General features: G+C 38.9%; 1 protein-coding gene across 7 annotated transcripts in view; it reads right to left on the reverse strand.

The window, feature by feature from the left end:
• NLGN4X (neuroligin 4 X-linked) overlaps positions 1-25,642 on the reverse strand; it is a 328,533-nt gene that overhangs the window by 116,608 nt on the left and 186,283 nt on the right. For 6 of the 7 annotated variants that reach the window (XM_059910982.1, XM_059910988.1, XM_059910984.1 and 3 more), the window contains one exon: positions 10,877-11,029. The exons of the other annotated variant lie outside the window; for it this stretch is intronic. In XM_059910982.1, coding sequence (XP_059766965.1) covers positions 10,877-11,029 — 153 coding nt within the window. The remainder of the gene's footprint in view (positions 1-10,876; positions 11,030-25,642) is intronic. 7 annotated transcript variants of the gene reach the window in all.

Consider the following 25,642-nt stretch of genomic DNA (forward strand, 5'->3'; position numbering starts at 1 on the left):
ACTCAACGTCATTAGCCATCAGGGAAATGCATATCAAAAATGGCACCACTTTATACCCACTAGGATGGCTGTAGTCAAAAAGACAGACAAGAACCAGTGTTGGTAAGGATGTGGAGAAATTAGAACCCTTATGCTTGGTGGGAATGTAAAATAGTGCAGCCACTTTAGAAAAGAATATGGAAGTTACTTAGCTGATTAAACAGCTTTATCATACGACCCAGCAATCTTACTCCTAGGTTTGTACCCAAGAGAAGCGAATACATATATCCCCACAAAAAAACTTGTACATGGATGTTCATAGCATTTTATTCATAATCTCCAAAAAGTAGATACAAACCAAATACAAATCAGAAGACGAATGGATAAAGAAAACATGCTATATCCATGCAATGGAATAAATATTTGGCCATAAAAAATAACCAAGTACTGATATATGCTACAACGTGGATGGATCTTGAAAACACCATGTTCAGTGAAAGATGTCAGACACAAAGGAGCACACAGCATATGACTCCCTTTGTATGAAATACCCAGTAAAGGCAGATCCATAGGGAGAGAGTAGATTAATGGTTGCCTAAGTCTTTGGAGACTGAGAAGAATATTGGGTTTCTCCTTGGAGTGATGAAAACATTCAAAAATTAGGGGGTGTTGACGGTGGCACAACTTTGTGAATATACTAAAGGCCATGGAACTGTACACTTTAAAGGCACAACATATAAACTATATAAACTATTTTAAATAAAGGACACAGACAGTGAAAGGTGGGAGTGGAGACGAACCAGTGGGTCATTTACAAGAAGATGAAGAAAAATGAGGATGCAGCAAAGGTCACTGAAAGAATCTGGATTGTCCTAGAAAAGGCTTACAATGTATGACTGGCCCTCAGGAGAATCGTGTTGATGAACTATGATTAAAATGGAGGAAGTTAGCTAACTAGAGATAAAGGGGGGAGAAATAGATAAATACGACTAAAATAAATATAACTAAAAAAGTGGATAGCATGGGGAAAAAAGAAATGTAGAAGTGGATAAGGCCATTTGCACAAGATTCTTTTTTGGAAAGATGTGAACTCTTATGCCTGGTTTAACAAAGAAGTATTACAGGAAAAGATGGGTGATATTTCTACATGGTATTATAAGTTTATGTTATAAAGAAGGGACAAGAGGATATATATATGTATATCCACATATATCTCTCTCTCTATATCATATATACACCTATCTCTCTACATATATGTCTCTCTATATATCATATATATACCTATCTCTATCTCTATAATATATATACACCTATCTCTATGTATATCTTTATATAATATATACCTACCTCTCTCTATATATCTACATATTTTATATATACATATATATACCTATCTCTATATCAATATCTATCTATCTATCTGTCATATGCCTAAGAAAAAGCACAACTGAGTCATCTAAACCATTATTAAGATATATTAGTAAAGTTGTAGCAGCCACTTTGAGAGACAGCAAACATTTCTCAACCCAAACTGGAAACAATTCTTTATTCCAAAATTGTTTTCCCAACTCCAGTACAAATCTTAGGTGTCTTTGGTAGAATTGATAGTGTTTCTCTGGGAGATGATCTCATACCTCTGTCTATAGTGAAATGTGTATCTTTATAATAATGCATGTATTCAAGCTGCCTGTTGGTGACTAGACCCACTGCACAGGGCACAGCCTTTTTCCCCATAATATCGGAGCCTAGAATAAAAGCCTGAATACAACAAAAACCAGTGCCTGCAGTCTCAAATAATTAAAGGGATCAAGAGTCTTGCAATTGATTTATTTGCATGAAGACCCCAGCTCATCCATGTCTAATGGCTGTTATGTCAGAGGAATGTTGCATTTACCATTCTAAAATAGTTCTGATTTTTTATACTGAGAATTGCACACTTCTTTCCAAAGAGCTATGATTATTATTTTTTTTTAATCAAAGGAAAAACTGCCCTACCCATTAGATGGGACTTACCCAATCCATATGTTACTATGTAATCTTATTTGAAAAATACATTTTACCTTATTAAATGCACGGTGTATCTGCTGTTTCTGCATTACGTTTTGATCCCTACGACATTCACTTTGATCCTTATGTCCCCAAGGATTTATTTTCATAAAGCCCATGACTGATTGATGTATGATTGGACAAAACCAGGAGAGTTATATTAGAACAGAATATGCCCTTTGCGGTATCACTGCCGTGGTGAGTGTGGACATGTACATATTCATTCCATGCTTCCTGTAAAACATGCAATCCATACTTTCAGGCAAATGTGCGGGGAAAAAAAAGAAAAATGATCTGCAGCCCACAATTTGTATAGTCCTGGAGTGTTTCAGCCTCTGTGGGCTTTAAAAGTCCCACTCTGATTGCCTTTTAGAGATTTTTCAATGATCTGACTTGGAAGGATTAATTCCTTGAATACATCTAGGAAAGGAAGAAAAGGTACATAGGAAGAATGCAGGTATTTCTCTTTCAGGCATTGTTTAAAAACCATTTATCTGATGGAATGATTGCCAGAGACTTAATATCCAGCTCACCCCAGTCAAGTTAATGTATCTTGGTTCTTAAATTCAATACTCCTCCTTGGAGCTTTCCAGTTTCTCTGCTGCCCCATACTCAAACGCCCATCACACCTTTCCTTTCATTTAGAGTGATGTTTATGTGTGTTATTCCCCATGAAGACAGACACCACTTTACCCTAATCAATGAAAAGTGATCAACCCTTCTTTTGCTAGGTGAGAAGCGAAATGAGGAAAGCACACAAAGCAGAGAAAGAGGTTTCTTTCATTTAGAATGGATCTTCTTAAGAGACTCTGTTTTGGATGTAAACATGTCCAGGAAAAGAGCATTTTAAAAAAATGTATACCCCGTGTGATTATTACTGACATGACACCCTGGAATCAATTAACTGGAAAATATGTACTTATTAAATATAATAAGAGTATCCGAGCATCAAGTGTATCGGGGCATTGTGATTTCCAAAAATGGCTATGCATGTACAAGTAACAGGCCAACTTCTCTTAAGAAATTCTGAATCGTTCATAAAGAGATCAAGGAAATTCTCTGCCATAAGGCACATGCTAGTCAATAATTTTGTGCATTTGATATTGAAAAAAAAAGTCTTTTCTGCCTCCTCATCACCACCCCGCATCCTTTCACATTGTCTTTATTTGCTGCAGACTTTTACTTTCCTCTGTGGCCCTCTGTCACCTCACAGCGAGGGACCCTCTTTGTTCTGTTGCTCATATCAACCTTTGCATAAAAGGCATCTGTCTCATGTCAGGGTCTTTATTCCACCGCAGTGGCTTCCATATCTACCCCCCGCCGTGTGCCTGCAAAATCCCAGAGGCAAGAGGGATCATCCACAACCAAGCCAATTCCTTAATTGCAGAACAAATCAAATTAATGCAATGGGCATTTTTAGCCACCAGGAGGCAGAAGAGGAAAACCCAAGTAAATGATCATTGATACAAAACCTGGCTATGATGTTTTCGTCCAGAGTTCTGGTTCTTATCAACACACGAGCAACAACAGAGACCAGATTACAGCATTTCCGAATGAGTATTAAATGCACGGAGAGCTACTGATGAAGATGATGAAAGACATTGGGCGGGGGGCAGGGCAAGGGGGAAGCATCTTGTGTATTTTCTTTTTTGCATAACTTTAGGATCAGGGAAGCTATGCCAACCCTCCCTTCCCCCATGCGCTGTGTCCATCCTATGACCGTGTTATCTAGGGGATATACCGCCCTCTAACCCTCAGTCCGTCTTGAGCCACATCAGGGAGCTTTGCAGAAATGAGTCCAGGAGCCTGTTGCCAGGCTGGCCGACCACCTCCGCCGCCCACCACAGAGGGTCTTATTCTAAGGGCTTTCAATCTTCCCTCCCACCCTCTTTCCTTTCTGGGGTTGTGACTGGTCCCACATCAAGCGTCTGGCCTCTGCCCCCCATTTTCTCACACTTCTCCCAAACCTCCTGTACTTTTCCACTTTATCTTTTCCCTCAGTGCAATACTTCATCCTTCCTCTCTACCCATTTAGCTTCTTACAGCATTCTTCCATCCCTAAATAACGTGCAGTTTCTCTCTGAAGATGGATAAAGGAAGCTTTTCCCGGTCACAAATCTGATCAGGGGAAATCTGAGCAGAGAGGGAAGAGGATGGACTTAGGGGGTAGCATGGAGATCCTTGAAAGGAAAGACGATATTTTTTTCTTTATAGATACCTTGATGAGAACTTTTGACTTGATAAGGAAGATGTGTTCCATGAGTAACTTAAAAGAAAATCCGACCCAATCAAAAAATGGGCAGAAGACCTAAATAGACATTTCTCCAAAGAAGCCATACAGATGGCTAAGAGGCACATGAAAAGATGCTCAACATCACTAATTATCAGAGAAATGCAAATCAAAACTACAATGAGGTAGCACCTCACACCGGTCAGAACGGCCATCACCAGAAAGCCTACAAATAATAAATGCTGGAGAGGATGTGGAGAAACGGGAACCCTCCTGCACTGTTGGTGGGAATGTAAATTGATACAGCCACTATGGAGAACAGTATGGACGTTCCTTAAAAAACTAAGAATAGAACTACCATATGATCCAGAAATCCCACTCCTGGGCATATATCCTGAGAAAACCATAATTCAAAAAGACACATGCACCCCAATGTTCATAGGAGCACTATTTACAATAGCCAGGACATGGAAACAACCTAAATGCCCATAGACAGATGAATGGATGAGAAGATGTAGTGTGTATACACACACACACGCACACACATACAATGTGATAGTACTCAGCCATAAAAAAGAATGAAATAATGCCATTTGCAGTGACATGGATGGACCTAGAGGTGGTCATACTGAGCGAAGTCAGTCAGACAGAGAAAGACAAATATCATATAATATCAATTATATATGAAATCTAAAAACATGGTACGAATGAACTTATTGACAAAATAGAAATGAGTCACAAATGTAGAAAACAAACTTATGGTTACTGAGGGATTAGGGTGGAGGGACGAATTGGGACATTGGGATTGACATATACACACTACTATATATAAAATAGATAACTAATAAGAACCTACTGAATAGCACAGGGAACTGTACTCAATACTCTGTAATGACCTATATGGGAATAAAATCTAAAAAAGAGTGGATATATGTGTATGTATAACTGATTCACTTTGCTGTACAGCAGAAACTAACACAACATTGTAAATCAGCTATACGCCAATAAAAATTAATTAAAAAAAAAAGAAAATCTGTAGTAAAAGATAAAAACAAAGAAAAGAAAAAAAAAAAAAAAGGATTCTTAGGGGAAAAAAATGGTGAAAGTACCAAATAGTAAATATCTTTAACTCCCAAGTGAAAGAGAAATGTAAATCGGAAATTGACATTTTTCAGCAGAGGTACGTAAGGCATGTTAGAATCACTAAATACCCCTGATGTAAACTGCTTGTGCCCACATGGAATTCAGATCATAGCTCTTTGAAGGCAGGTATCAAGCCTCTCCTCCAATGATTCCGGACCCCTTTTATGAACGGAATCTGACATGGAACAGCAATATATCAAACAGGTAAAGGTGAAACTGCTCTGGCTGATGTCAAAGGGCTTCCTCCAAATGCCAGCCCACCCACCTTCCATTTCAATGGAGACTAAGACCCCGCAAAGGAGACCAGAATGCCACGTGGCCACACCATTACAGCATGCATAGAGCTCAAATCATGTGCCTTTCATTCAAATGCTCTTCCTGCTGTGCGTTTATTTCAAACCATTTCCATCTTCCATTTAAAGTTATGACACCAATGAACGAAAGTAGTCTTACACAATTAATAACCTTAAAGAGAAAGGCAACTTCAGCAACACCATTACACAACCTTCCCTGAGATAAAAACTTTGAGGGCAGCTACACTTTTTGAAAAATGAGTAGGTCTTTCTGATGCTTTTTTAATCCTTGAAAAAGTCAGTTATATAAACCTATGGACAACATTTCAAAAGACTATAAGATACCTGTCAGGTGAGAAATCCACTGAAGTTGAAACGGGAGGGAAGGGGATAGGGCACAACCTCTAAAAGAATGACATAGCCCTTAAGGATTTGACATAAACTGATTAGAATCAATTAGATCCAAGATGGCGGAAGATTTGACTTCCAGTGGACCTTGAGCCTCATTAAATGCCCACTGTAATACATTAGCATCTAAATGACATACCTATAGGCGCCAGGACAGTTCCGAGAGCAACCATAAAGGGCCAAAAAGTCGGTGGTGGCCCAATTCCTGGAAATCTCCACCCCCTCCCCAAAATACTTGGAATAATCCTCCCACTCATTAGCCTATGAAACTACCCAGCCCAAAAAAACTAACCACCCCATATTTCGCAGCCTCTCGCTTTCTGAGATGGCCCACACTCTGTCTCTGGACGGTGCTTCTCCCAAGGCTCTTCTCCCCTTTTGAGACAGACCGCATTCTGTCTATGGAATGTGTATCTCTCTAAATAAATCCACTTCTTACCTATCACTTTGTCTCTCACTGAATTCTTTCTGCACTGAGACATAAAGAACCTGAGCTTCATTCAGTTCTGAGACCAGGTGTGTGATCTCAATCAAAAGATAGTGGGTTCAAGTCCCAATGTGGTTTCTGGCTGAGTTTGAGTCCCGGCCCATGGGTTCAAGTCCCAATCTGGGTTGTGCGGTTTCAAAGTCATTCTCTGGGTCAATGGTCTTAATTCCATTTATTGGCCACAGACAGCAACACGGCAACAGAATGGGCGTAAGAGGTTAGGCACCTGACTAGCTGATAAAGCCTTAGATCTCCTGTGTCTGAGAGCTTTGACTTTACAAATGCCATCGTTGGGGCCAATACCACATCGCCATGCACCACAGTAGACCATCAATGATGATTTGATGAAAATGCATCAGCGATGAAGCACCTGCTTTGAGGAACATAAAAATACAGTGTAAGCATTGAATCGCAATTTTGTATCTAGATCAACCATAGGCACGTCTGACGTTTTGTGCGATTAGAGAAGCTGAATCTGATACAAAGATTTGCACTCTGTTTCCTAAGGTAGTTCACCTAATTCATACTGTTAGACCAGGGTTCCAATCCTGGCTCTAATCCCTACAACCTGTACCACTGTGAGTCTATCCCATCACCTCTGAGCCTTTGTTTCCCCAAAAGTAAGATAAGGGAACCCTTCCAAGGGAGTGTATGAGGATTAAATGAAGGAGCATCTACAATGTCCAGTGATGGCCACACCGCAGGCTCTCCATGAGTTTGGTGCTAAAGCATACAGATAAGATTGTTTCAAAGCAAAATAGTTTAAAGCCTGCATGAGGCATCAAATCATAGGATAACCAAAAAGGTAATACCCTCTGAGCTAAACTAAAATCAGCGTTTGAATGGAGGTCTAATTAACCAACTGAAGATGCAAATTAGAGACGATTAATGAAGGAAAGCAAAGGTAAGAGCCACCCATAAATAAATTCCAGGTATTTCCAACAATAAGCCTCAGCAAGGAGATTCCTCTTATATAGCAATGGTCTGTGAACAATCATCATGAAAAAAATTAGAGGCAGATTTGATAGAACTCAAGTTTTAGCTATGTATGCTTTCCTAATGACAAAGGTATACAGCAGGATGAATAGGAAATATGCTTTAAAAAGAGATCTCCTTTGAAAATAAATGGACCACCAGTTTGTTCATTAGACCTTGTGTGGGTATGAATAATTACTTTATAGCTGTGATGGTACATCCCAGTTTGCCTGGAATAATCCCAGTTTATTAAGAGCATTATTAACAATTTTCAAAGTGTCCTGGATTAAATAATAAATTACATGCTCAATGGCTAGCAAGGTCGTGTGACGCAGTTCTGATTAAAGAAAATATTCATTGTTCAAAAAGCACGTGTGAAGATCCTGTCATCTGTCTCTTATTACGAGTGTCTTATCATCGCTTTTGTTTAATTAAGGTGGTTCCGTTTAGACGTCAGTATTTGACAGATATTACCGTTTTGGCCAGTCGCAATGTTTTTCAGTGGATCAACACTGATGGTAATAAGATGTCCAAGGCTATTAATAACACTGGAAATTATCACCTGTCTGGGTTTACTGGCTCCTAGTTCTGGGCTATGAAACTTCACGTACGTAAACCCGTTGGACGTTTATATGGTATGTACAATAACCTTGCCAGAGAGAGGATGGGACCACCTTTTAGAGAGACTCAGAAAAAAATCAGCTGACTTTCTCAATGTCACAGCACAGACACCAAGTAGTTCATTTTTATCGCATTATAAAAATCCATGTTCTTTCCACGCCAGCCTCCTGCTTCCCTCTGACCATCATCCAAATTTCTAAAAACCCTTCTTTTGGGTAGGAAAACAGCATTTGTTACTCCGTAAAAGAACGGTAATCATCTCAAACAATGCTTTTCTATTCCTTGGGCAGAAAAATAGCATTTATGAATTTATTCCTTTTGAAAAAAAAACTTAAACACTATTTCAACATTTTGGTAAAAACATCTATTCCTATCAGAGTGCTAATGGAGACGATCATCACCGTGCATGCTGTACCATTTTACTGGATCCTTTTTAAAAATATCTGGATGCCAAGGGTCTGAAATATTTTTCGAGAGTGATACTAGTGATTTCCTGCAAGCAAAAAGTAAATGGCCACCGCACAGTCTTCCAGAGGACGGTAGCCCATGCAAGATCCCTGACAACAATAAACCAAGTCCCATTTAAAAAATCTCTATCGCCCTGTATAATCAGCAAAGTTGGCACACTGCACTCCATCAGATAAAAAGGGGGCCTGTGGTGCTGGGCTTCACACTAACTCATTCGTGGAATGTAAATAGACCGGCTTGGAGATGCTAAATTGCTTCTTTTATTTCCATGCCATAACTCTCACAGCCCTCTGTTATCTTACCAAGATTTTTTTCTTTTTAACTCTCAGGAGCAAAAGGTAAAATTAAAATTGTTCAATGAGAAAAGTTCTAAAAGCAAGCTTTTGTTTTTCTTCTTTTCTTAAAAAAAAATGAAGGTGTGTATAATTCCCACAGTACTTTTCCAGATTCACAAATGGGCCAAATAGATAAGAGATCACTGTGTAAAGCTGCTTAATACCAGTTTGGCGTTAAACGGGGGAGAAAATCGATTTCTTTTGAAATCTAACCTTTTAAGTCACATCACCACCACGTTGTGCAGGCAGGAGGACGCTTTGTTATTCCACTGAAGCAAAGACTCACCCAAAGCCCATTGCTTTGTTCAGAAAGCAGCGCCCCGACCTGGTGATGCTCCCAAGGGACGCCCACACTGCCCTCTTTGAAAGGGCTGCTAGCAGCAAGCCCTGGCCCGTGGCTTCCTTTGCCCACCTCTTCCTCAGAATGGACCTTTTGTAAAACATCAAGCAACAACATTTCCGGTTTCAAACACCAGTAGCCAAAGCAACTAGCCAGAGGCTTCTGAAAAACACTCAGGGAGGCATGCCATCCTCGCTGCGCGACACAAACGGAAATCATTCCCCAAAGATCTGGCTCCTAGCACCGACGAGAAAAGAAAAGGAAATAAAAACCACAAAACAAGAAGGCTCTAGACTCTGAGGCTTTTTGTTGTGTTTCATCTTAAAACCCTGAAACTTCCAGTACTTTATCGATGCTCCAAAACGCCCAACTTTGCAAACATCTGTGGGTGATGTGCATTCCTAAATTAGAAGGTCATCTACAACCTATCCCCTTACTCCGGGGTCTTCTATAGGTGAATGTTTTCAGTAGTGAATGAAATAAAATGCTCAAAACAAAATTAAAACATCAAGTTGAAAATAAAATATTCTTAGTGATACTTGCCTCTTTGGAGAAAACATTTCTTGTTTGAAACAGGTCCGTTGGTCCATTTTATTTTTCATACTTTTTACTATAACCATCCTGTGACATACAGATCTCATTCTCATAGCCACCCTGCTGTAAACTCAATTTTCTGCATCCTCTCAATGCATTTTTGCCTTGAAAACGAACGTTGTTGCACAGGCTACGGATATTATTCATGAACTGACCAAGAGCAGGCAAAACCACAGAAGAAGGTAAGCTTCAAAATATTAACTTCAAAACATGCTATTTTTTTTTTCCAACCCCCAGTTGGGGAAAAACGAATTTAACACCGAAACAACGGAGAGCTAGCTGCTCTTGAATTCCTATGCACTTGGCCAATGTCCTTTCATCATAAATCATAAAATTTACATAAAATGAAAAACCATCAAATTACAAAATTCAAATAGGAGTATTCCATCTCACGTAAATGCAACAGACAAGCAACTCTTCAAGATACAACAGACACAGACAACGCATTAAGGAATTAAGTAAAAGATTTTCCAACAAACGATTAACTGATTAACACACCTACAAAACCACAAAAGAAAGCTAATGTCTATGGCCATTATCTACCATTACCAAGTTATCACCTATTACCAAATGCGTTATCAGACACGTCTCCAAACTGTGTTCATTCCACAGGGTTTTGTCGGCTAAGCCCACAGAAAGAAAAGTGCTTTCAATAAAATATCATGTTCATTTGGTCACCTTGGAGGCTGCATTTGTTTGAGGCGGATCCTAGGAAATGAAATTCCTGGATTAAAAAGTGCAAACTTTAAAAAACAACAACAACAACAACAACAAAAAAAAACAGACGGCGCTGCATGAACGTTAAGGGACAAATATATCTTGCAGCATGAAGTGAGCTCTGTGTAGTAGAGATTTCGAGGAATTAGAGTAACACAGTGGGAATCAACGAGCCCAAAACCAAAAGCAGAACTTCCTCATGGCCTCCTGTGCGGTGATCAGCAAGACGGAATCACTCACCTAGAATCCCCAGGCGGTAGTTAATTGTGATCACGATGACATTGCCGTAGCTCGCTAGGATACTGCCGTCAATCATGTTGCCTGTGCCCTCCATGTAAGACCCGCCGTGGATGTACACCATTACTGGCTTTTTAGTGTTCTGGTCATGGATGTCTGGAAAAGAAAGCCAAGTAAGGAAACACAATAAAACATCATGCTGATTAACCAATGCTAAATCAAGGGCAAAGGACGTGGGTGACTTTTCCTAGTTTAGATTGGAATCAATCGCATGGCCCTTTTTAAATTAGGTATGTTCTTGGTAAGATGGCCTAAGGAAAATGGTCAATGTTGTTATATTTTCTACTCATAGAAATGATGCAGGCATTGGAAGGAACGTGTATGCAGGTGTAGGTTTCTGTATGTATCTATAACACTAAAAATGCAAGGATGGAGATGAAATATGTCTTCCCTAAAGAGTGCTCACACCTTAGAAGGGCATCTATTACAAAATATATTTTTATCATCTAAGTAAGTGTGAAATCAATGTCAAAATTATAATTTATTTTTACTGTAACTTCTATCTTCGGTCAAAGATGAGCTTATAGATTCATTTTCAACTTAACAACGAGAACATAAAACTGGTAATGAAACCGGTTTCATTCAATACGGGGCACGTGATGACAAAAAACAAATAAATGGTTAAAAATGATCAACAGGACAGACATGTGTAAAAACAAAACAAAATGTCCAAGCAAGTGTTTTTTCTCTAATTAACTGATTGCAGGAATATCCCAACTTAAGTGACAAAAAAAAAAAGGAAAAAAAAAAAAAAGAGAGAGAGAGAGGAGAGCGGGAATAAAAATGGCACAAGATTCCAACCTCAAGATGAAAGTTTGGCAATGCTACATATTTCTACAGGGAATATAAACTCCCATTGTGATTTGCAACCACAGTACCCAGAGTCATTATTATTTTATTTAACAATGATGTGAAAATCCTATTTTGCAATGTTCTGTGACAACAGAAGTTTGGAGACCATATGTCCGTTTGTAGAGCCTACTTTCTGACAAGTTGTGATTAAATAACTTGTTTGGTGTAAATCATCCCTTGGGCTTACCTTGAATGCTGAAGAATCCTGACCTCGATTCTAATGATTTCGGGATATTTATGTATGTATATACATATATATGTGTGTGTCATTTAAATATCTGTATATCAAAAGAAAACCAAATGTATCCATGTACATTTATTTTCGTTTTTTCTTAAATAAAGACTTTTTTCCCCTAATTCATGGAGACACTTTTGAACTATCAGAAAGGAATTTTAAGGAAACAAACCACCCTTTGGATGGTGGCTGCATTAGAAAATGAATTACGATCACGATCGCAAAACAGGCTCCTGGGTGCCACCTTACAGCATCCAGAAGGCAAAAGAAACCCCGTGGTCACAGTCAAGTGCAGAAAAAAGTGTCAAGCTGACCATGTGTCTGCAGATATTTAATCCGCCGCAGAACACTATTTTCTCCTGTAAAACTTAAATAGGAAGTAAAAATCATTTTTTAATCCTTCACTCATCATATGCTACGTGGAATTTTTAAATAAATCACTGCCCCTATAGGGGTCTGGCATTTTACATGATCCACCCCTCTCTCTGGATTCTGATTTGCTGTGTTAGCCCTTATTTATGTTACCATTCTGCAGTAGGCTGCACGCTACTCCACGGTGGGAAAGGAAGGAGTTGAGATTTTGAGGGCTGCTTTACGGGGTTCCCTCAGAGAAAACGTTAGGTTAACAGCTCTTACCTCCAAGACACCAAGAACAAAGTTCTCATGAGGTTGAGGAAGAAACAACCAGATGTCAGATTCGTTCAAAGTTAAAAAAAAATCATCATAGTTTCTTGGTATGAAAGGAAAACTAGACGGCATGTTAACAGTAATAAAGGTGACTGGTAAGCATTGTGAAAACAGATCCTAATGATCAAAAGGGAATAATACACTGAGAAGCCAGAGAAGAGCAAGATGCAAATTAACACCCGTAGTTGGTTATACAGGGATACGGATAAAACTGCAGGTGTTCTGAGGCCTCACAAAGGAGAGGCTAGCTGCTGATTCAGGTGCAGGTATGATACTCCAAGGCCATCAGAAGAACTTTCTTAGAGGGTTATTAGAAGCAGGGAGAATCCTATGAAGGCAGGTTAAAAAAAAAAAATTAACTAACAGTAGTGTTGAGAGAATAGCGGGCACGAAAGAGCAACATTGGCAAAACTTCTTTTCTCGTAGAGCCACTGATTTATGAAAAAAATCAAAGAGGGCAGGCAAACCAAGCAAGTGACAAAAAGGGACTTTGAGGGCAGTTTTGCTTCCCAGCAAGGATAGCTCCCCATTGCACTTTAAACTGCCTTTCAGCCCGGGAACCAAAGGTCCATCGAGGGCCTTCAACGTTTTAAGGTAAAATGCACGGAGATCCATGCATTTTGCTACTCAGATGGGAAAAACATGTTTCACCCAGCTTACACAGCCTTAGAGCCAGCAAAGGCTGACTTTAAACATTTCTTTTTTTTCTTTTCTCCTAAACCGTTTATTCTGCTGAAGGAAGAGGATACAACGTGCTAATGATGGTTCAGATGTCATATTAGCTTCCATCTTTAAAAAAAAAATCACTTTACTTCTAGTGTATCATCTGTCAAACAATTTGAGATCCTTCAAGAAGAAACTCTCCACAGCAGCTAAACATTTTTTGGGGAAAAATGTTCTTAAAGCAGCTGTGGTGTGAAGACAAAGATGCATAGATCTAACTTTTTGACAAATTTCAATTCCATCCCCCCCTTTTTTTTCTTTAAAGCTGCTAAAAGGCAGTTCTGAAAGAAACATCTCTTTAAGACACTTTTTCATGTATTTTACTGTGAGCCAGAGAAGATTCTTTGAAAACCCTATTTTGGAATCAGTATGTTTGGGGAAAAAAAAAAAACAGTAAAAACAAACAAAAACGGAAATGTCAGCCCCCTGAAAAGTTCTACTGAGGTGTCTCAATGTCCACAGAAGAAATTAAGAAGACCAAAGCTCCAAAATACAAAATTATGAAATAACATTCGGAAGGAAGAAAAGAAAGCATACATGCATGTTTTAAAATTTCATTTTCTCTTCTTGTGACCATGCCAAAAAAAAAAAGAAAAAGAGTTTCCTTGTAAATGGCATTTTGTTACTCACTTCATACTGAGAAACATTTATACATGTTCTCCCAGGTGATTTGCAGTCATCTAGATGGTCATTAGGATTAAAAATGACAGTGGTTTCCAAACAAGAAGAAAATAAAGAAGCACACAAAAGTGTACTCACTTCAGATAAGGGAGGAAAAACAGGTTGAAATGAAAAAGGAAAAAAAAAAAAAAAGAACAATAGATATAAAATCATGCACCAAGGTCGAGCTTTGAAAAAAACAAAAAATACCTTCATCTTCACCACGGTCATTACTGGTTATATCATCAGCGTTTTTCTTTGTGTTGGCTCCTGGTGTCATATTGAGAAGGACAATAAAGGGAAAAAAGAGAATTCAAAAACAACAGGTTTGCAAAAAAGTCAGAAGAGAAATACTACCCAGTAAAAGAAAAAAAAATAATGTCATACAAAAAGTTGAAATCTGTTACATTTGGATTTCAAAAACATGAAATAGGGAGATGCAAAATGCATATAAACATAAATATGTCAAGAAGAACAAATTCAAAATGTTACTTGCAAAAAATATTAGATACTCTGTGAAAATGCAGTTTGGGGGTTAAAATGATATTACTGCAAAAAAAAAAAACTAATGTGAGTTAAAAAAAAAGAAAATTATTTTAAAAAGGGTTTCTCACATTTTATAAAGAAATGCATATGAAGTATTCAAATGTTCCTCTAGTTTTAACATGTTATAATCTAGATACATTTTTGAAATGTCACTGATACAGTTTGCTTAGGAAATTCCATAATGTAAGAAGAAACACATTTAAACAATAAACATGAAAGAACTTTAATCAAAGTATCTTAAAACCAACATTAGTTTCATGCATAAGAACTTAAACGCACAACATTCATAATAAAAATCAGAAATGTCGCTACTTTATTTAAATCATGAAGACTCACCTATCCCCAGTAGCTAGAGAATATTGCACATTATTTATTCCTTTTGTCTACTGTAAACAAACTACCACTTTCAATAAGTATTTCTGAAGTCAAGATAAAACAGTATAAAAAATTTTTTTCTGTGTTTGAAACACTTATGAAATATTGCTTGAATGTTATTGCTATTTGTAAAAATAAATAAATAAATAAATGAAGTCACCTACCTGCATGACCTGCAACATAAACCACCTTGAAATTTCCATGTAGGCAAAATGAACAGAGGGTCCCTTACCCACGCCAAAAAAAAAAAAAAAAAAAAACGGAAAAAAGGTAAAAAACAAAACTCTCCTATGCTCTCTGTATGCAGTGTGCCATTTTGGTTTTTCTATTTTCCAGATACAAGAAGCTAAAACATTCAATACCACTTGAGTTGTTTAATTAGCTCAACCGCCTTCTTTTTATAGACAGGCACAACCCACAGGTATACCTATGGCAGTTCTGGATAACTCGAATTGTGGCCATCAATTAAAATGGTCTTTGCCTTCCTCCATGGATACATGGGTTAAGGGAGAGGAAATTTAGTCACTATCACCCACAACACTTGTAGCTGGAAAAACTCCTTCAGTTCTACATACCTCAGAAGGGCTTAAACATATTTTGAAACCAAGATCTGAAGTTGCTGGTTTTATAGCTCAATTTGGGTTGATTATGGTCAATTCCATGTGGATAAACAAGCAGAACTGGGAGGGTAGGTGGAAACCTGATTCCTTGTATTTGTTGATTTTTGAGATTTAAATTTTCCCACTGTAGACAATTTCAAGTTACCAATCTAAAGTCATTGACAAGAGCTTGGAAAAGAAATGCCCAAGACCCTTTGAAACTCAAGCCTACTACTAGTTTCATGTCATCTACTTGAAAGTAGAATGGAGTCTTCAAGGAGACCACCTTTTTTCCTTACAGCACGTTCAAGTCCAATCTTTTAGAAAGTACCATGACACTAGCGTGTCTGCCTATTATAGTCGTCAGCTTAACATGGAAATCAATTCACGTCCTAGAATTCCACTGCATTGAAAGAACTTAAAACAAAGTAAAAAAAAAAAAAAAAAATCTCATCAAATTAGCTCCATTGTCTTTTGGGTTGTTTTGGTCAGAGTTTATCAATATAAAACTTATTTCAAAGCTATCTCATGGGCTGAATTTATGGCAAAATCATGTTAAGAAGCGTATAAGAAATGCCTTTCTTAGAGAAACAGGCTACACGGATGATAGAACTAAAGTCCTTCTCATTTCTGAAAAACATTTCAATTTTTTGAAGATTTTCTAAGTTTGCAGAGAAACAGGTCACCTCTTTCATTAAAAAAGAGAAGACACTAGAAAAACAAAGGTGTAGTCAAAACACATGCAATGGATTAGGGGAGAGAAAATGTTGTCTGATGAAGCTGATTCCTTCCCAGAAAATGTGTCCCTTTAAGAAGTTTGACCAACTCTTCTGAGCACCAGCTTTCCCACAGCAGTCGGCATTCAGAAAGGTCTTTAATTAGGACTCCATACCTGGACTTTGCCTTTCCCATGAGCCTGTCCTAATATCCCTGCCTTCTTCTGGATTTTCTTCCTATAAAACTCTTCTGTCTTCCCAGCTGCAGCTGGAAACTCAGGCGCATGACCGCTGGCCTGGCTCAAACCCAAACAAAGGCCATTCTGCAAGGTCTGGGGTGAGTTAAATGCCAGAGCTCTTTCCCAAGACCCAGTGCTCAATGTCTTCACGCTCACCATCAGTGCGTGAAATTTGAGTAATCTGAAATTCTTCCCGGGGCAGGAGGAGAGGCAGTATTCAAGGAAACTTCCCTCCAAAGATGGAGGAAGATTTGTAAAGATTCACAATGCTTTGAAAATTGGTATAACCTAGATACATCACTGATTAAATGGTAATCCAGGGTAGTCTCTTTGACTCTTTACCAAATTCCTTTGTTCAACCAAGTATGATTTTTAAGGGCTCTACTGAGGTATAATTTTAAATCATAAAATCAACTCACCAAGGTGTCAAGTTCAAGGACTTTTTAGTCAACGTATGGAGTTGTGCAACCATGAGCGTAATCCGATTTTAGAATATTTCCTTCACCCCAAAATGATCGCTGGTGTCCGACTGCAGGCATTTGATGTTCCTAACCTCAGTCTCAGTCAACTAGTGACTTAGTCTAGATTTGCCATTTCTGTGCATTTCCTATGAATAAATTCATATAGTATGTAGTCTTTTGTGTCTTGCTTCGTTCACTCAGTATAACATTTTCAAAGTCCATCCGTGTTGCAGCATTTCTTTCCTATTACTCATACAGATGAATGATAGTCTACTGTATGGCTACACCGCATTTTGTTTATCCCCTCATCTGTTGACTGCCACGCCATTTGTCTTATTTCCACTTGGTGGCCAGTATGAATAACGCTGCTATGAACACTTATATGCAATATCTTTTATGGATGTATATTTTATCTTGTGTGGATATCAAGGAGTGGAATTGCTATGTCACATGGCACATTTATGTTTAGCACTTTAAGAAACTGCCAGACTGTTTTCCAAATCAGCTGCATCACTGTATATTCCCATCAGCAGCATATGCAGGTTCCAGTTTCTCCACCTCCTACCCAAGACGTGTTATTATCTGTTTGATTATACACATCCTAATAGGTGTCAGACGGTGCCTCACTGCGGTTTTAATTTGCATTTCGCTAATGACTTAATCATGTCAAGGATCTTCTCCTCTACTATCTTCTTTGGCGGGATGTCTATTCAAATATTTTCCCCATTTTTTAAATTGGGTTCTTTGTTCCTTATTCTTGAACTGTAATTATATTTTTTAGAGACAGGTCTTTTGCCAGAAAGACGATGTGCAAATCTTTTCTCCCGGTCTGTGTCTTCTCTTTTGATTTTCTCAATGGTGTTTTTTGAAGTGCAAAATTTTTTAATTCTGATGAAGTCTAACTTATCGACTGTTTTTTCTTTTAAAGCTTCTGTTTTTGATATCACATCTAAGAAATTCCACCTAACGAAAGGCCCTGAAGATTTCATGTTTTTTCCTAGATGTTTAAAAGTTTTACTTCTTATATCTTTCATTTATTTTGAGTCAATGTTGGCATATGATATGAGGGAAGGTTTGAAATGCATCCTTTATCCAATAGTCTCAGCACCATGGTATTGAAAACACTCTCCTTTCCTCAGTGAATTGCTGTGACACTATTCTTGCGAGTCAATTGCATATAAACGTGAGGGTTTATTTCTGGACTCTTTAATTATATCCCCTTCTGTATTTCTTTTTTTTTTAATATTTATTTTATTTATTTATTTAATTTATTTATTTGGTTGCACCTGGTCTTAGTTGCAGCTGGCAGGCCCCTTAGTGTGGCATGTGAACTCTTAGTTTTGGCATGTGGGATCTAGTTTCCTGACCAGGGATGGAACCCTGGCCCCCTGCATTGGGAGCTTAGAGTCTTAACCACTGTGCCACCAAGGGAAGTCCCCCTTCTATATTTCTATCCACATGAGTATCCCACTGTCCGAGCTTTAGAGCATGTTTTGAAACAGGGAAAGGCAAGTCCTCCAACTTTCTTCTGCTTTTTCAAGATAGTTTGGTTTTTCCAGGTGCTCCGCCACTCCAGGCGAATGTTCCAATGAGCTTGTCAATGGAAGCAAAAAACACCTGCTGAGATTTTGATGGAAATTATTTGCCAAACTACAATTTTAAATTAATTTTATAGAGCAGAGTCTGACCCAGAAACATAATTAGATATCGCCTTTAATGTTCTGTGTATATTTAATTTCCCACCCTTTTGTTCTTTTTCCATAAGCTGCTGCAATATTTGTTCTCTCAATTATAACTAATTAAATGGCCTAAAAACCAACTGAGTTCTCTTGAGTATCTAATTTAGTTACAATCATGAACTATGTAAATACAGGTGTTAGAGGACACAGGGAAAAAGATTCTGCTGTAATTTATTCCAGAGTAAACCCATCCCGTGCCTGCCGAAAAGGCATTTCAAAGTCCAGACAGGCCCTGAGTTTTCTCCTGGTCCCCAAAAGACCAGAACAATATTCCTTTACATCTAATAATTAGCATCTCCAGCAAACCTCAGTGGGGAAATGGCTCTAAATATTAAAGGGAATACTGAAATAACTTCAAACAAATCTATTCCATTATTAAAATTTAAATACGACTTTATAAATAAAATATCTCAATGTCCAAAGTCCTGAAGGATGTCCATGTTTTTTTATACCTGTTCTTCCGATGTTCCCTTTTAGTGCTTTATCTACATCATTTTCAAAAGTCAAACTATTTAAAATAGTACTTTGTATCATAAATATAATAGGAACCCTTTGTAGACAATTCGGAAAACGGAGACCAACCAGAGTCAATGAGAAAATAAAAGTCTATGGAAAACCTCTAGATGCTGCAGTTAACATTCTGAGGCAGGAAACTAATTTTATAAGTGTTCTTTTTAACATACATTAAGTTAGGGTGCCACCAAAGTATGCAAATCATGAAATAAAGTCACCAATGGTGTTATGGGATCACGTCATCTACACAATATAAAGAAATGACAGAACCCAAAAAAACCTTTCCAATTATTGCCCTTAATGCAAGATATCCTATTGAAATGTATTTATCAGCTCATATTGATTTTTTTTTTTTTTGGTCCCTTCCAAGGGCAAATTCCAAGTCCTACTTTATCTTGTTATCTCAAGGAAATATCTTAAAAAGAGCCTGTCTGGCTAAATGCATTGTTTTCCATATGGACGAAGTTGTATACTGGGGTATGGGAGAGATAAATGCTTTCTTGGCCATCACTGATAGGTATGTGATTGATTAGCTAGTCACTGGGCCACAGAGGACTACTTCTTTAATGTAATCAATACTGGTAGGAGACCGGCAAGCAATTAAGATACCCAGGGCTCACTCCAGCAATGAACTGAATGGGACCTGCCCCACCTCAAGCTGTCCTCATTAGTTTATTCACTGATACACACATTCCTCCTGCAAACATGTACTGACACTTCAAGTATGCTGGCCCCGGCCAGGGGAGGAGCGGCAGCTGAGGCAGACACACCCATCCTGAAGGAGGTCACTCCTATCTGAGACAGACTTGCACAGGATGACTTGGATGGGGCTGATGAACGTCTTCATCCATTTACTCTCTTGGTTGGGAGTTGTCTATGATGGGAAGGTGCTTGCTTGCTGAGGATGTGGTGGGTACCAATAAGTAAGCACGCATGGGTGAGCTAGGGTGATGGCTCACTTTCTATAAGCAAAGGAGGTGGGCTGCTCTGAGTGGGAGGGGAAGGGGAGCAGGGGCAATCAAGACCCCAGGAGAGGGAAGCAGGGCAGGAACCCCACTGGGATACCTCTTCTGTCACCCCTACACCTTGATGATGGGCTGTAACAGAGATAAACACTTGTGGATGAAGAATGTCGCCTGCCATATCAGTAAACAGAAGATGCTGCAGCCATCAAGCCCTTAGCCACTGGCACCCGGATGGGATTCAGGATGCAGACAAGTTGCAAACTGGCCCAAGACAGTTAATGTGATATCAAAGGAATGACTTCAAGGAGCCCAGAATCTTGCATCTTCCCATAGATAGAAAAATGCTAAATTCATTAACGTGAGATATCTGGTTTTCATTAATTAACAGTCGTCTTTTGATGTCCTGATTACCTGGTCTTTGTTGCAAGAGCTCCTCTACATCCAGGCCCCTCCCCTACCTCTTTGGGGCGGCCCCTCAGAGCTATCTGAGTTGCTGTGTCCCACACTTAAGTTCTCAGGAAGTCTGTCAAGGAAAACATAATTCTCAACTTTCAGGTTGTGCGTTTTTTCAGTCCACACTCTCCACACATAAATCATAACCTATGTTCTAACCTCCACGTTCACATCAATTAGCACAGTGAATCTCAAAGACAACATGAAACATTTTATCTGTGGGTCCATCCAATGTATGTGCCCCTTGAAAACTTGGCACCTACAGAAAAGTTCAACTTCTGCACTTGAAGAAATCAGCATAGCTGACCTACACCTTCATGCTTGCTTCTCCCTGAAATCAGAATATCTAAACAAGACCAAGTTACATGACTAACAAAAATACGTATACATCTGGGAAGCTTGTCTAATGGAACCTTCAACAAAGTGATTCCCTGAAATCAGCATTTGGAATGATTTATCTCTCTTTTTTTTTTTTTAATACATGCCATGGCAATGCAGGAAGGTCATGTTTGTGATCAGTCCTGAAGGCCACTGTTTCATAATGTGGGGGAAGGGTTTTGGTGACCACAAAGCCTTAGGAAAAAGAACACCTACAAGGGGAGTGTATGGAAATTTATTGCCCTAAAGTCATCAGCAGAGTTATACTTTGAGAAAAAAGTTCAGAAAGCTATCTCTGAATTTGAAGACGTCTGCTCCAGAATATATAAAGAGATATACAATCACTGAGTTATAGGATGTAGTTGATTGGCAAAAGTTCCCCAATTTTACAATCCTCCCCGTGATTTTGTGAGTTTGTGTTCCCACCATTTGGATCTTGAAAGGCTTTATGATTTGTTTTTCCAACAGAAAAAAAATGATGATGGACCAGTTCTAAGCCTGGGACCCCAAGTTCCCCATACCTGTGGAGTTCATCATCCAGGTGTGCCAGTCAAGCACAGATGAGCATGTTTGTTGAGAAAGACCTTGTCCCATGGGCACCTGTGATCTGCAAGCTGCTCCCACACACAAGAACCTCCCGGCTGAAGACACTCAAGATTTCCAACCCAAAGCACCAGGCACTAAATAAAGGATGACTTAAACAGCTGAGATTTGGTATACAAACAGCTCCTACAACTCAGTAACACAAAAACAAAAAACCCCAATGGAAAAATGGGCAGAAGACCTAAATACACTTTTCTCCAAAGAAGACATACAGATGGCCAACAGATGCTCTGAAAAAGAAACAAGGGCTTTTCTACTCAGGAAAATCTGCATCAGGCAACACAAAGCAAATATTTATTTAAGAAGAATCTTTCCAGAAATACAAATAGCCAATAGGCACATGGAAAGATGCTCAACATCACTAATTATTAGAAAAACACAAATCAAAACTACAATGAGGTATCACCTCACACCGGTCAGAATGGCCATGACCAAAATGTCTACAAACAATAAATGCTGGAGAGGGTGTGGAGAAAAGGGAACCCTCCTACGCTGTTGGTGGGAATGTAAATTGGTGCAGACACTATGGAAAACTGTCTGGAAGTTCCTCAACAAACTAACAGTAGAGCTACCATATGATCCAGCAATCCCACTCCTGGGCATATATCTGGAGAAAACTCTAATTCGAAAAGATACATGCACCCCAATGTTCAAGGCAGCACTATTTACAATAGCCAGGAAATGGAAGCAACCTAATTGTCCATCAACAGAGGAATGGATAAAGAAGATGTAGTGCATGTATACAATGGAATATTACTCAGCCATAAAAAAGAAGGAAATAATGCCATTTGCAGCAACATGGATAGACCGAGAGACTGCCATACTAAGTGAAGTCAGAGAAAGACAAATATTATATATCATTTATATGTGGAATCTAAAAAATACTACAAGTGAAACTGTATGCCAAACAGAAACAGACTCACAGACACAGAAAACAAACTTATGGTTACCAAAGGGAGAAGGGGGTAGGGATAAACTAGGAGCATGGGACCAACAGATACAAACTGCTATACATAAAATAGAAAAGCAACAAGGATTTACTTTATAACACAGGGAACTATATTCAATATCTTGTAATAACCTATAATAGAAAATAATCTAAAAAATATAGATGTTTATATATATATATATACTATATCTGAATCACTTTGCTGTACACCTGAAACTAACACAATATTGTAAATCAACTATACTTTAATAAAAGAAAAGGAAAAAAAGAATTGTGCCGCTTAATTTACCTTAGATTGTCACTTCAGGAAAATTAAAGGCATACTTTTGTGATTACAGTAAAAATAGGTCTAATTCTTTCTAACATTCTGGCACTTCAAAATGCCTCACTGCAATAATGGGAATAATAAGAGCAGTGGTTTCTTTTTTTGGGTGGGGTATGTTTTCTTTTTCTCTGACTGGCTTTGGAAGACAGACAGAGAAAAATATGAATAATCATTTTCCTTTCTTGTTTAGCTGGAATTAGGAAGCATTGATTTCACACTTTGCCTGGTAGGAATCAAAATAAATCTAAAACTTTATAGGTGTCTGATATATGTCTATGCTTCTTATTAAAATCTCAGGGCATTGCACAGACTACCATAAGCATTTTTTTTTTTTTTTTTTTTTGGCTGCATTGGATCTTCGTTGTGGTGCACAGGCTTCTCATTGTGGTGGCTTCTCTTGCTTCAGAGCATGGGCTGTAGGAGCGCGGGCTTCAGTAGTTGTGGCACGTGGGCTCAGTACTTGTGGCGCACGGGCTTAGCTGCTCCGTGGCATGTGGGATCTTCCCGGACCAGGGCTGAACCCATGTGCCCTGCATTGGCAGGCTGATTCCCAACCACTGTACCACCAGGGAAGCCCCCATAAGCATTTTTTGTTATGAACTGTGTTACTGAAATATTTCTGCTCACAGGCATGATAGACAAATCCAATTAGATTTACATCAATCTCCCCCAATTTTATTAGCACTTTTACCTGATAGAATGTATTCCCCCCAACAGTCTCTGTGAGTTTGAGATTAAACGACAATGTATTTAAAACTGGAACTAATTTAGTATTGAATTATGCTTGACGTTTTTTATGCATCTTTATTCAGAAAACTCGTGTTGAAAATGAAATTGGCTTTGGTTTGCCCTGAGACACCTCCTGAAATATAGTTGTACTAAAAGAAAATAAACAATAAACCTGTGTGTGTGTGTGTGAGAGAGAGAGAGAGAGAGGGAGAGGGAGAGAGAGAGAGAGAGAGAGAGAGTGAAAGAGAGAAAGAGAGAGAGAGAATACACACACATATTCTTGCCAAGAGAGTCTGGAAGATTTTCAGTTGTTTTCCTAGTGTTAACTGTGATCAAAAGCTTCTTTATGTCGCCAGAACATACACCACTGACTAATGGGTGAAATCTCTATGTGAGTTTTTGGTGTGGAGGACAAAAATTATGAGGAGCTGGAACCTTTAGCTTATTCTCCTTTTTCTGTCTAGGTAAAAGAATAAACTGAAAAAGATAGACATATAAGTATGTATAACTGAATCACTTCGCTATATGCGTGAAACTGACACAACATTGTAAATCAACTATACTTCAACAAAATCAATAAATAAAATAAAAGAATAAACTGTCTGCCTCAAAAGTGGCTTGTCTATCTTTAACAGGCAAATCAGTCAAGCTGTCTTTGGCTTTCCTTGATTCTGTGTCTAACATGGGGACCTAGCAGGCGATCATGTCCTCAAAATCAAAAGAAGTCTAGATTTGTACAAAATCATCCCACTCTTCAATGCCTGCCTCTGTGGAGCCAGAAGATGCAAATGACATGACCCCAGTTAAAGGCCCCAAGAAATATATATATTTTTTGAGAATCACAAGGTCACTGAGGAGTCTTTGGGATGTATGACCGTTATTACCTCAGATAAGGACTACGGCCACTTTATCCACTTTTGAACTTAGCTGACTGGCCACCATAGAGCTGTCCCTTGTTCTGCCCAGTTAGAAACTAAAGGATGTACTGATATAAACAACAGAGATGTCAACCAGAAAACAAACCTAAGGGAAATGACTCTCAACCCTTTTCCGTTTTCTTTTTCTTTTTTTTTTTGGCTGCGTTGGGTCTTCATTGCTGCGCACGGGCTTTCGCTAGTTGCAGGGAGCAGGGGCTACTCTTCGTTGGGGTGCACAGGCTTCTCACTGCGGTGGCTTCTTTTGCTGTGGATCACAGGCTCCAGGCCTGCAGGCTTCAGTAGTTGTGGCTCATGGGCTCAGTAGTTGTGGCTCGCGGGCTCTAGAGCGCAGGCTCAGTAGTTGTGGCTCACGGGCTTAGTTGCTCTGCAGCATGTGAGATCTTCCCAGACCAGGGCTTGAACCCGTGTCCCCTGCATTGGCATGCGGATTCTTTGCCACTGCACCACCAGAGCACTCATTCACACACACACACACACACACTCAGCCATGTGTACACACAGACTGGCACACAGCCTCCTAACACCCCAACATACACCTCCATCAAAGAGGTCGTTTTAGATCAGAAATGTGTCTGGTTCCCTGGCATGTTTGATATTTGTAAACCAAAGCCAATGTGACAGTTTTCACTTAAAAGTGCATGCCTCCTTTTCCTATTAACACCCTAATTTTGTTTCTGTGATATAGAAAATTAACATTCCTGTACTTGGTACTAACTACCGTATGACTAGAGTGGAATAAAAAAAATGGGAACATCCACATAGAATATGAAGTACCCAAATCTTTATGGTGACTAAGCAAAACACTACCATGATTACACCCTAAAATAATGAAGACTAGGAAAACATTATACTATTTCCTTTAATCCAATCATCAGGAACTTTCTGAAGGAGGAGCTTAAAAGAATCACTTAACCAGAAACACCTTGCCGAAGTCTCCTTCAAATCTGCTGGTTCCCTAGGAAGATGTGAACGCTGCCTTGCACACAGCCAGTGGTTCGTAAGTGCTGGTTCATACGAGTGCCAG

Source organism: Balaenoptera ricei, chromosome X (genome assembly GCF_028023285.1).
Source record: "Balaenoptera ricei isolate mBalRic1 chromosome X, mBalRic1.hap2, whole genome shotgun sequence".
Taxonomy (NCBI): Eukaryota; Metazoa; Chordata; class Mammalia; order Artiodactyla; family Balaenopteridae; genus Balaenoptera; species Balaenoptera ricei.